Genomic DNA, 13,703 nt, shown 5'->3' with positions numbered 1-13,703 from the left:
GTTTGAAATTACCTGGGGGTGAGTAAATGCTAGAAGTATAGTTTTTGGGTGAACTGTCTCTTTAAGAAATGGCATCTTTAAGTGGCATCAGGTGGTCTTACAAGCTTGTTTTGGTTTGGATAGATCTCTTCGACCTACAGAGACTGCTCTGTAAACTGTTTTTAAAGACGGAATTTTTAAAAATATCCTTCATTATTCTTCACATTAGATCAGTCTGTAAGGAGTTACAGACAACATTTGTAATATCGCAAAACAACAGATTGAAAAAGATGAGTGAAAAAATCAAGATTCATGCCATATCCCATTAGCAACAGTATTTCAGTTCTAGCTCAGTGAGCTGTCCTGGACTGTTTCTCAAACATCTGTGCCTAATTATTCCTCTCTCCCTTATAGATCCTGTCTTTGGGAAGAGGTATGTCCTTTTGCATATGGTCTGTGATGGACTATTAATTGCTTTCCCTTCATTTTCTGTAGGATAGAGAGTACTAATGACAGCTCAAAGCCAATTAGAGAGGAGAGGAAACACAGGAGAGGAAGTTGTCACATACTGGTGTCTCTCCATGTTGTCTCCATCGAGTGCACATTCGAGCACAGGCCACCTGGGTGTGTGTTTTCAGTGTACCCAATGTAAGAGCCTGTGAAGACCGTTGCTCAGCTGTCCCTCTCTAAAAACTGCTAATTAATGATACTCCTCAACGCTCTCTTTACGTGAAATTCATTTCACCGGTTCTCTACTGCATGCAGATTTGGACATTTATATTGTCTTAAAGGCACAGTTTAGGCACTACCAATTTACCTGTTATGTCAGCTATTGTACTGCTCTCGTAGCATGCAAAAATGCGGCAACACGCTGTAGCCTGTATCATTTCATATTACAGCGCAAATGAAAAAACGAACATGCATGTCAGATCAGCGTCATGTTCAGCAGCGGCAGCTCTTAAAGTAATAGTAGCCAAATAAGCTAATAACCCAGCTGCTGTGAAGTGTATTAATCAAAGAACAAAAGGAAAAAAGAGGAAATCAATAACCTTTCTGTATATTTGCTACTTGCTGAAGGTCGCAGGTAAATAATGGGTTTATGTAAAGATTGTTTAAAGTTCACTTAAATTAGAACCTATTTTTTTTTAAGTCAAATAAATGTTAAAATTGATAGCTCTCAATTATACTGTAATGTTGAATGGTTATAGTCAATGGTTAAATATTAGGAAAAAAGAACAATTTCCTAGAGACATCAGCAATATTGATAGCAGTGATGCTCCCCTTCAGTCATAAAAAAAAAATAGTTAACAAATATTAAAAATATACTGTCTTTATGTTGTTTCGACATTAATTTGAAGATTAAATGTGAAATTATTGCAGTATAAAATATATTTTAAATCTAAATATCTTCTTTGCATGTTCACTTTGCAAAGACTGGGTCAGAACTTCTGCAGCGATGTAGGATAATTTTAAAATGATTTTTGAAGTTGAGGGAGAAAAAGTTTTTTAACATACCCTGTCTTGAGCCAGAATACACAGAGTTCAGGGAGAGCAAGACAAGACGAGCATTTGAGATTAAAAAGTATTTAAATTGTATTTTTTTTTAATAAAAATAACCAATTGTTTCGCTAGATAAGACCCTCCTTCCTTGGCTGGGATCTTAAACTGCATTTGGAAGTTCAGACTCGGGGCACCATATCAGTCCATTATATGGAGAAAAATCCTGAAATGTTTTCCTAAAAAAACACAATTTCTTTATGACTGAAGAAAGAAAGACATGAACACCTTGGATGAAATCTGTAAATTGTTGTTCTGGAAGTGGACTTCTCCTTTAATTATATGAATATTATATATTAATGTTTGTCCATACAATGAAAGTCATTATTTTTTTTACCCCATTAACATTGTATCGTCAGAAACAAAAATCTTCAAAATATCTCTTTAAATGATGGAAGAATTTTCATTTTTTAGTGAACTATCTTTTTAAGCAGATCCTAAAATGACTGCTAACCACTTTGCATCTCTAAAGGATGGGAAAGTATAATTTAAAGTATAAATTAAAATATCATTTTCTCTTTTTTTCCTCATGATTTTTTTTTTCTTGTGGAGTTCGGCTCAGTTAAAGTTTGAATTGATAAATTTTGTCTTTAAGCAACATCATTCAAGTCAAGTAGCAATTACACAAACGTTTTTATTTTTAGATCTGTTTAAAAATGCCTGCCTGTTTCAGTAAGAGCAGTAATCATGGGTTAAAGAATAATCTGAAATAATATGGATCTTCCAAACATAAATGGATCTAATGAAAAAGTGCTTTGGGTGGAAAAGAAAGAGAGCCCATTTTATCGCCGGGGACCAATTCTCGAAACAGAACGAAGCCGACCTTAATGGAGGTCAGGCTGTTCTGTACAAAGTCTTGCAGGCTGGCAAGATGGCCTCTGGGACCTTGAGCCCAGGCCTTTTGAAGAAGTCTCAGCAGGAAAGCCGAGGACAAAGCTGATTGGCTCTCAGTAATGTCGTCCTGGGAAATGATCACTCAGCAGGAATGTCCTCCTTCATCAAATGAAGCGGGCCTCTCTCCACACTTCCTAGGGTTCTCTAGAGCACGCTTTCTGAAGCGCCTTATGCTTTTGACCTTTTGGAGTTAGAACCTGGTAAAGGGTTTTCAAACTAAGAACTAAGATGGCAAATAAAGAAGTTTTTTTTTTATTTTAGAAAACATGGAAAAATTGAATTTTCTCTTAATGTTTCAAATAGAAACAGAGCACATAAATCCAACATATTCTGCCCCTCAACTCAAAACCAGTCTACAAATGCTACAAATGAAAGTATAGCTATATGCTTTCATCCATGTTGTGAAATTAATTATGAATATCGCACAAAAGACATATGAATAAGGCAGGATTTCTATACGATGTGTTCAAGAAAACAAGATCGTAACTGTTTTATGTTTTAAGTGACAAGTCGGCTGATCGTATGAGTGATGTCTTGTCTTTTTTTTATGAGAATCTAGAAATTTTAGTAAACCCATCATCTTTTGTTGTTTATGCACATATAGTCTCACTGAACAGAAAAGGTTTTAGGCACATATTGTATCCATATCTTGGTGTTTCTATCCAGCATTTTTAATTTGATCTCAAATTCACAGCATATGATGACTAGCAGGCAAACTCATCTGAAATTACGCCTACTACACTTACACCTTAACAAACGTGGGTGTAAGAAGCAAAGCTATGCTGCATTTTGGGATATGTGTCGTGCCTTAGATAATGTTGGAGCAATATCTATATATCCTTTTAGCCCTCACACTTACTGCTGTTCTGGGGAAGATATAATATTTCTCTGAGCGGTTCTTTCCAAATTAAATATGTGTCCGCAATAAAGTTGTAGCAGTATTAGTGTGTACATGATTCACTTGGATAACTTCGAATGAACTAGGTTTAAAAAGAGAGAGAGAAAGAAATAAAGAAAAATAACAACCTCTGTACCTTGTCAAAATATGCAGCTGTGTCCTTTTGGAAGTTATTGATTTCATAAAAGCTTTGATTCGTTTCATACTATAGGGTTTACTTCTCACCAAACATGAGAGGAATCCTGCTGTTTTTATAGAGTGTTGTCATTTTCCCAAGCCATTGAAACCATGAGAGCGTTGCGAGGACCACATTTCCAGTGCAGTCGTATCCAATGTGTTTTTTTAACTTTAACTCTGTGCCCTGTTGTTAGGAGCAAACGTTGAATATGTATGGGTGAATATGAATCTAATGAGGGCATGTGCTTGATGCCTTCTTTAAAAACAATGTACTTATTAGGATGCGCTGAGCATTGTTTGTTTTAGGGAAAATAGCCTGAAATAATTACCTTGGCACAATTAAAATCACAGCCCCTTTGATTGCTATGGCTGGAGGGCTGCTGGACTGTGAGACATGCTTCACTTTCCTGTCTGTAATGTGCTTCGGGTCAAGAAGTTTTTCTCTTTCTCTCACCTTTTGTGACACTTGCCCATTATAATGCAGTTGTGGCAATTTTACCAATTGCAATTTTACCACGGGCAATTTTTCCTCTGCTGTCTGAGTTGAATTGAATTAGAATCAATAGAAAAGGCCTTCGGTATAACAGAGCAATCTTCATTCAGCTTCTCAATTTAATGTCCTTATGTTGTGGTGAGATCTTCTGTGATTTTTTTTTTACTTGTCTGTTTCTGTGGAAAAAAAAAAAAAAGAAAAATGAATACATATTCCTACAGAGATGTAGCATACAATCAGAATACACATTTTTTCAATAATTACGTTTTTTTTTTTTGTAATTGACATCTTTCAACATCTACATGTTCATTCAGTAAGATATTTTACTGATTTTTAAAAATAATTATTTTCATTTAATTAAATACACAATATCAACAAATACAAATAAATAGCTATATATATATATATATATATATATATATTTTTTTTTTTTTTTTTTTTTTTTTTTTTTTTCCATGAACGAGAATCCATGAAATGCATTATTAAACCATTTTCTAAGGCTGCAATATATATTTAACTCACTTAAAAGTCATAGTAAAGCATTACACTATTCTGAATTCACCAATACTACGATTAAATTAAATAAATATATGCGTTGTAGGTTTAATATATGCGCTCTAATGATGTACATGCGTCTCATTCATGCAGTTAGGCGCCGTCCACATGTCGCGCCTAAAACGTGTGGAAAACGCTAGGCGCGCCGCTTTCTTCTTCTTTCCAAAGCGCTCTGTAGCTTGCGCTCCCGTGGCGTCTACCGTTGCTAAATAACCATGACCGCTCTCAATGAAGACGCGGACATTTCAGCAATGGACAAACGGATTTCCAGCACTAAAAATCGCTTGCTGTAGCTCTGCTACTAAATTTATTTAAATATGGCTATCCCTGTACAGCTATGATCAGCTGTTTCTCCATATTGGCTGAGCTTTCAATGTTGTTACAGGAAAGGATGAAGCTAATTGGTTGGTTCTTGTCACATGACCCGCGGTGCGCTTGCAGCATTCTGAAAAGTTTAGATGTTTTTATCTCGATGCGGCTCGGACGCGCCTGGAAAAACCAAGCTTCGCGGGTCCACATTTGAAATAACGAACTTGAGTGCGCAAAAGACGCGATATGTGAACGGCCCCGTTTACACTGATTACTCAGTTACCAAATAATCGACAGCCTTAGTGTTTTTAAAGATACATTTTAAGCGAATCAACCAAAACAATAAATAAAAAATATTTCTGGTACTGGCCAGCAGCCGATATAGTATTGATATATCATGCATTGTTAGAAAAGACACCAGCATGGCTCATGAATATTAATTAGGTGATGTAGCACACAGCCAGTACCTGATTTGCTTAAAAGCAGCTAAATAGCTAAATAGGTGCTAGCCATCTAAGCATATGCTTTTATTATGCAGCCAGGAAAATACATTTCTTAGCACATATATAATGAGTATTGCTAAAAAAAAATGTAACTGGCAGTCTAGTTTAAAACAAGCATCCAAGCATATTGAAGGGACTCTGAATGAGGGCGAGAGTTATCGGTCGAAGCCTGCGGTGCAGCTTCATATCTGTAAGCAGTGAAGTAGCATCTGCATTCGTTGCAGTGAAATGACTGCTGCTCTTATCAAAATAAGCTCTCGATGTGAGAATATTCTCAGTGTTTTCTAAAGCCAGGAGCCACTCTAAGCCCATTTTAGTGCTTTAGCAAACTGACCTGTAGTTACACGCTATGTCTGGTAAGGCGTTTGGAGTAAATAAGATGTTTACTCATTTAACAGTGAATTTCTCTGAAGGCAGTCTCTCTGATCTAGCTCTGTCCTGTTGCAGACTGCTTTGAAATGCCTGAAAATTTCATGAGCAGGCTATTAAAATGTTTCTGCCTAAAAAGTCAGACTTGTCTACCGCCAAAATACCCACGCAAATGCGTGAGCATATTTTACATCAACAGTTTACCATATCTTAGCGTGAGGTCGCTTTAAAATATATCCTTGGATGTTGAACTGCAGATTGACTTGAGTTGGAAAAAAGAAAGCTCTCTGGTTTTCATTAGAAGCACATTGATTTTTTTTATGCAAGGCTTTCGTAACCTTGAAATGTTCTCTCAGAGGATAGAGGCCATCTTTCACTTGACTTGTTCAAGGATATCTTTTTTGTCTGTAGTTGTGAATAAGCAGGCTGTTTTTAGAATGAAATTCTTTCATAGAGTTTAAGAGAAAAGTCTTGAGCTGTTCAAATGTTGATTTTCATTTAAAGAGGAAGGATTGCAAGTATTTAGAGATCTCTGTAGTAGCCAGGGTCTTTTCTGCTTAACTTGTTTTGGTAGAAATCAAATTTAGTAACGGCAAATCCACAGACAAAGTTTGAAGATGTAAAACCCCTGGTGAAAAAACCAGCATATGCTGGTAGGAATGTTTTGATGCTGGGATTCTGGTTAGGTATGTTTTAGTGCTGGTTTATGCCAGCTAAGGACCAGCTTAAACCAGCATCAAAACGTACCCCACACAGAAATAACCTATATAAACATATATGTTTTAATATAGGTTTTGATATAGGTTTTTAATATATGTGACATATATAAAATTGCCCGTTTCCTATATTATATGTACATATATGTACATATATGCACATATATGTACATATAATATAGGAAAATGTTATATATGTCACATACATTAAAAACCTATATCAAAACCTATATTAAAACATATATGTTTATATAGGTTATTTCCGTGTGGGTAAATTCCATAACATGCCAATTACATGTGATACCAATTTCACGTGTTCGCACATAAGTTTTTTTTTTTTTGTTTTGTTTTTTTTTTTTAGTTAGTTCTTGGTTATTGCCTTGATAATAGAAAATATGAGCTAGGCATCATGTATGACAGTTGCCAAAGTGAGATATGAGCTAAAATGACCAGATCCTGCCATGAGCTATATAGGAGACATATCTTGTATGTACATATAGGGCTTTTTTGTGGATATAAAGAAGCAATACAGGAGACCTATATGGCCTGTATATGCACATATATGCACCTCAATTTTGCCTATATGTGGCATATATACGCATATATGCAGCATATATATTATCATATATGTGCATATATACTGCATATAGGTTTCATATATGCGCATATATCCTCATATAGGTTCTTTCCATGTGGGACCTACCAGCATATGCCGTTTTTTTTTACCAGGGACATGCATCGTGTCCTCGTGCATCACCTCTCAGCCATACTTAATAAACAATTAATGGTAAAAGAGTAGCAAGGGCTGTCTAGGATGTTGTTTAATTCAGTTTCAAGCCACTTTTATTAATAAGTCCAGCACCTGGTCGCATTATTTATGGACAGTTTGTTCCCACCTGATTTGGTTTTGAATTCGTCCTCGTGTGCCTCTCTGTTTTTCTTTGAGCATGATTTCAATCGCGTCTCTCTAACTCTCCTGTTCTTTTGTGTACATACATTTGTCTTTTTTGTCACCCTCTTAGGTGAAGTACGGACGTTTTGCATTTGTGTGGGATGCAGCTGTGCTGGAGTATGTGGCCATTAATGACGAGGACTGCTCGCTCTACACCGTGAGCAACAACGTGGCTGACAGGGGCTACGGCATCGCGATGCAGCATGGCAGTCCCTACAGGGACATCTTCTCTCAGAGGTACTGTATGATGAGACTCTTATTATCCATATGTGGCCAGTCATCCCTGCTGTTATACAAAAAGTGATTTCTCAAAGGAAATTTACATTTACATTTAAATCTGAGCTTGTGATTTAGAATCAATTTCTTAAATAGGGAAGACCAGGAATGGATGTAACATGGGCTCAGTTGTAAAACAGTCATTTTAAACACTTACGAAGTAGATATAGGGATGAAATCTCTATTATGCATGAGTACTACCATTAATGCGTTCAAAGTAAGTGCAGAACAAAAACTATTTTGAAGTAGAATTTGATCAGGACAGAACTGATTGCTTCTGATTCTCATTTGATTTGAAATATCACTCTATGTAAGAACAAAACTAGAATCATGCCTAAGCAGACAGAGAGGGTTTTAGATTTATTTTTTTTATTTTTTTTTCATTTACTTCTGGACCTACAAAGATGGTTAATAGATTAATATTTTTCAACTACACTCCAAAAAATGCTGGGTTAAAAACAACCTAGCGCTGGGTGAACCCAGCGATTGGGTTGTTTTGACCCACCGGATGGGTTAAATGTTTAAGCCAACCTTCCAGGTAGTTTTGTTTAACACAACTATTGCTTAAAAATTTTGTCAGTATTTTCTGAGCGCTGGGTTGTATTTAACTTAGCATATTTTAGAGTGTGGTCATTTTAAAACAATAGTCGAGTTAAATAAAACTATCCAGAAGGTTGGGTTAAACATTTACCCTACCAATGGGTCAAAACAACCTAGTCGCTGGTTTGTACATACTTTCTCAGCGCTTGGTCATATTTAACCCAGAATTTTTTTTAGAGCATAGTCATTTTAAAACAACAGTTAAGTTAAATAAAACTACCCAGAAGGTTGGGTTAAACATTTAACCCAACCGCTGGGTCAAAACAACCAAGTCGCTGGTTTATCTGTATTTTCCCCAGCACTGGTCATGTTTTAACCCAGAATTTTTTAGGGTGTGGTAATTTTAAAACAACAGTTGAGTTAAATAAAACTAACCAGAAGGTTGGGTTAAACATTTAACCCAACCACTGGCTCAAAACAACCTAGTTGCTGGTTTGTACATATTTTTCCCAGCGCTGGGTCATATTTAACCCAGAATTTTTCAGAGTATAGTCATTTTAAAACAACAGTTGAGTTAAATAAAACTACCCAGAAGGTTGGGATAGAAAATTTACCCAACCACTGGCTCAAAACAACCTAGTCGCTGGTTTGTCTGTATTTCACCCTGTGCTGGGTTGCATTTTAACCCAGAATTTTTGGAGTGTAGTAATTTTAAAACAATAGTTGAGTTAAATAAAACTACCCAGAAGGCTGGGTTAAACATTTAACCCAACCGCTGGGTCAGAACAACCTAGTTGCTGGTTTGTCCATATTTTTTCCAGTGCTGGGTCATATTTTAACCCAGCGTTATTTAGAGTGTGGTAATTTTAAAACAACAGTTGAGTTAAATAAAACAAAAAAAGTTAATTTGTTTAAAATAAGTGCATATGCAAAACTTAAAATTTATCAAGTCCGTATTTAGTATTAGTGTTAAACCCCACACAATTTTAAAATTATTTTAATTTGTAGGAAATATGAGAAAATTATAAAAAGTTTCAGATAAATTGCACAAAAAACTACATAAATACTGTTACAACTATCCATGGTCTCCCCTGTAAATATTCAGTAATAATAGGTCTTGCGTTTGTGATTTTAAAAGCACTTCTCTGTTGGGCCTCACAGTTTCTTTTTATTTATTTCTGTCTATGTGCTGAACAGTGTGTTGCCTGAAATCCACTGAAGGTGTGCGGCCCTTATTAACGTAAACAGCCCATTAATTGACTTGCACATGTAATTTTTCCCCCTGTCGTTGTTGTGGTCTAGAACAGCCATCAACTTTAATTTTAATATAGCAATTTAAAAAGTTTTCCTGTGGTTTCTGAAACAATGGAGAGGAAATTGCACAGCAGAATTATATGAGAGTGTTTTATGAAAGGCTTTCAAATTTAGCCAGTCAATTGAGCGCAATTCTTCAAATGAAAAGACAAACTCTTTCGCCTCACCTAAGAGGCAGTACTTCTGCGTAAATACAGCACCAATGGAGATCAAACATATCAACATACAATTCTTAATGGCAGGAACATGTTTTCCGCTCCGCTGCTACAATACGGGGAGCTGAATAGAGATCCACGCCATGTTAAATCGCTCACTCTGAGTGAAATTGCTATATTGAAATACCAGTATAGTGACAGACTGAGAAAAATATGATAGCATGGTGTGATGTTCCCATTGTTGGGGTAAAAGTCGATACATGCTCTGCGTTTACTCATCACTAGGAGTCTAAATTGAGAACATGCTAGTGCAGCTGAACACAGCTGCTGCAGTACATGAGTAAAATAGCCCACAGAGGAAAGAGAAAGAGAGGCAAACTTTACTAAACACTGAAATGATAATAAGGTACCAAAAGGAATATGCATAGAAACTGTACTGTAGTGAAAGTGCACCTTAATCACTTACATTGTCCTCCAGGCACAGTTGTGGATTTTAAAGAGCTTTTACCGTTCCAAACCACACATCACCATCCTCCATCTGTTGTTTCCATGAGAATAAATGCATGCGTTTACTGCATAGGAAGCACAGATGCACCTGAAATCTCATAAAAACTCTGACAACTCGTCAGATTATCTATATGTGAATAATCTATGTATAAATTACATATAATTCTCTAAACATTTCAGTTTTAGTAAGAAAAAAGCTGACATATTAAATTCAGTCTGCTTTAATCTATGTGGATGTATTTGTAGAATTGTGTAGATGTCTCACCCATAGAGTCCCACTGAATTTGTTCTTCATTTGGAGTTTATAGCAGCCACCTGAACCACAGATGTAATTAATTGAGGAAAGATTGATGTTGATTGACCAAGAGGCTCTAAACACTACATTTTTTGGGTTCAGTCTGGATGCTGTGCTTTAGTGGAAGTCTATGAGAGCAGCATGAGTGTTATTTTTATTGAATAAACTACAGTTTGTAATAGGGCAGCATGATATATCAAAGTAAAAACGATATTGCAATGTGGCTTAGTGCTCATGATACGGTGCTCAGCGTCTCATAGAAGCTCAGTTAATTTACTGTGAACCAAGCCACACTCAAGTCACAGAAACACTGTATCTTCAGCAGCACACATGTAGATGAACACAGATGTATTATTTGCCAGAAAACCACCAAAATGAAAGCTTGGTTTAATGTTAAAATTTTTTAAAAAGGAAGAAATTTAAACAAATTTTCAAAATGTATGTATTTTACAATATTTATAAATTGTATTATTAAATATTTTTATTTTATTGTACTGTTTAATTTCAATAATTTTTATTTTGTTTTGTTTTTTTAGTAATAATCACAAAAAAAAAATATATATGGTTATTATTTTATAGTCGTATTAAAGGGATAATTCACCCAATATATTACATTCTGGTTGTATTTTTCCTAGCGCTGGGTCATATTTAACCCAGAATGTTTTAGAGTATAGTCATTTTAAAACAACAGCTGAGTTAAATAAAACTCAGAATTTTAATCATTAATTTTGTTTCAAAGCCATAAGAACTTCGTTCATCTTCGGAACAAATTAAAATATTTTTGATTAAATCCGACAGCTTTCTGACCCTGCATAGACAGAAATGCATTCAAGGCCCAAATTTTATCAAAAATATCTTAAAGGGGTCATCGGATGCCCATTTTCCACAAGTTGATATGATTCTTTATGGTCTTAATGAAAAGTCTCTAATATACTTTGATTAAAAATTGTAAAACAAAACCTTTTTACCTTGCCAAAATGAGCTCTGCAAAAATCATCTCATTCTAAGGGGTTGTTCCTTTAAATGCAAATGAGCTTTGCTCACCCTGCCCCTCTCTTCGCTCTGTGGAGTGACGATCTTGTTTACTTTAGCCGCATTTGCCGCGTTTAGCCACTAAACTTCTTAACTACCACGTTATAAGGAAAAGACGATCGCAAAGATTCATAAAAAAAACCCTTATACTCACTTCTGCTGTAAGTGAAGCTGGATCACGAATGATTCGCGCGAACATAGACGGATATATGTAGATCGGGAGGCACATTCCCTTCACAAACAAACGTAATCTACTGCATCTTCAGCAGCTCAGATGTCGGGAGTAAATGACGACCACTATGTTCATTATTATATCCAGCAACACAACACATCAATCGCTCAATCGGAGATATTCTTGTCTAGCTTACATCCCTGCGTCGGCATCGAAACAAGGAAAGTTACTGGACAGTGACAGCTGGTCTGAGGTAAGAGCTCATATCAACTATCGTGGGAGCGGCCTCTGTGGGTGTGACGCCACACCGACAGGCATCTGAGAACGGCTCAATTTGAAAAAAAGGATATTATTTTTACAGATCAATTAAAAACCACTGCATGGATTTTTATCATTATAGGGTAGATTTGTACATACACTGCCAACGCACAATAATGTTCAAACAACATGAAAAAGTGAACTTAGCATCCGATGACCCCTTTAATATGTGTTTTCCGAAGATAAATGAAGGCCTTACAGATTTGGAACAACATGAGGGTGAGTAATCAATGACTGAATTTTCATTTTTGGGTGAACTATTCCTTTAAATGGACTAAAAACAAGAGTGGTATTTTGCCATATCTCAGTATATTTCACAGAAATATTGCAACACAAGTTTTTTTCCAATATCATGCAGCCCAATTTATGTCATTTATGTCATTTTATGACATTTCAAACAGTATATTTTTGAGCAGTGTATTTATTTTTTGCTTATAGGCAGGAAGAAGGAGAAGGGAGTAGTAACACATTTAGTTTAGAATTTATAATTTCTTGCATATTTCTATTTGTAAATATCGTAGAAACACATTTCTCACCTTGGTCAGATATTTTTAAGTTATTTATTTAGCGGTATTTTGAGAAGCAGCTTTTAAGAGTAATGTTTTGCCATTTAGCAAATGACATGCGTGTTTTCCTCTTCTTGAAAATCGTCAGCCACCGCTGGTTTGTGTGCGAACGTGTTCCTAGATGTTTTTGTGTGTAAATGTATAGATTGATGTAGTCTGCCACCAATCCAAAAAATATCAGGGAGTTTATTGTTTATTGAGTGCATGTGGTTTATAATTTGGCATGTATGGGCAATTGCAAAATCATTATTTCTAAGGTTGAGCTAAATTACATATTATTGATTGGTGTGTTGGTTCACACTGGAGGCATGTGAAAGAAAGACAGACAAAGGGTGTGAAATAAAGAGCGACAGAGGGGGTGTTTTTTGTTGTTTTGAAGGAAGGCTTAGCATTTCGAGTAAGGAGTGTGTTCTCTTTCAGGTAGTATTTTATATGTCTTGAGATGGTTAAACCATTGCCATCTTTAATATGCAGTTTTGTAATTATAATCTGTTGATTTACAACCAATTTTAAATTAATATTTATTTATTTATTATTTATATGGTAGTCCCTATTGCTAAGGCTCATACTTAGATTTAAGGATTGAACAACTGAAGAAATGGATGGAAAATATCATATGGAAACCAAAATTTGATTGGTTTGAATTTTGATTGGGACTGTTTTGTTTTGAACCCATTAACAACCACCTTAGCGTCATGCCAATACATTTTGTGAAAGCTACCACTACTCACATTTTCTTCATGAACTCTGAAAATCTAGTTGCATCTTATTGTTTTCATCAGCAGGGTTATTAGAGGAGTGAAGACCAAGAGTGAAGACCAATTACCCTATTAAAAATGGCACACTCTAGAGCAATCGCTGCTTATACCTGACATTTGCAGCCCACAGTGCCAGTCAATTTCCAGGACAGATGTGAGCTTGCTTATACTCCTCAGGGCAGATACCCATGTCAGCCTGGTTATGGCCACATGTCGCCTGTTTACACAAAGTCAGTCCCTTAGCAAATGGTGCTGGGAGCACATGACATTTTGGAGTCATTGTCCAGCTGATAGAAATCATTAGAACAGAGCTGCACTACACTTCTACCATTGAAAACGCTGAGCTTGGTAAATAAATACAATGTTAG

General features: G+C 35.9%; 1 protein-coding gene across 4 annotated transcripts in view; it reads left to right on the top strand.

Annotated features, from left to right (window-relative positions):
• Nucleotides 1-13,703, top strand: part of grid2 (glutamate receptor, ionotropic, delta 2) — a 508,841-nt gene that overhangs the window by 472,026 nt on the left and 23,112 nt on the right. For all 4 annotated transcript variants that reach the window (XR_007828268.1, XR_007828269.1, XM_051117352.1 and 1 more), the window contains exon 14: nt 7,473-7,639. Coding sequence is in view for 2 of the 4 variants with exons in the window: in XM_051117352.1 (XP_050973309.1) it covers nt 7,473-7,639 (167 nt within the window). In the remaining 2 variants the exon portion in view is untranslated. The remainder of the gene's footprint in view (nt 1-7,472; nt 7,640-13,703) is intronic.

This window comes from Labeo rohita, chromosome 8, assembly GCF_022985175.1.
Source record: "Labeo rohita strain BAU-BD-2019 chromosome 8, IGBB_LRoh.1.0, whole genome shotgun sequence".
Classification (NCBI taxonomy): Eukaryota; Metazoa; Chordata; class Actinopteri; order Cypriniformes; family Cyprinidae; genus Labeo; species Labeo rohita.
Note: the sequence above shows the minus strand (reverse complement) of the source record. Positions and strands in the feature narration are given on the sequence as shown.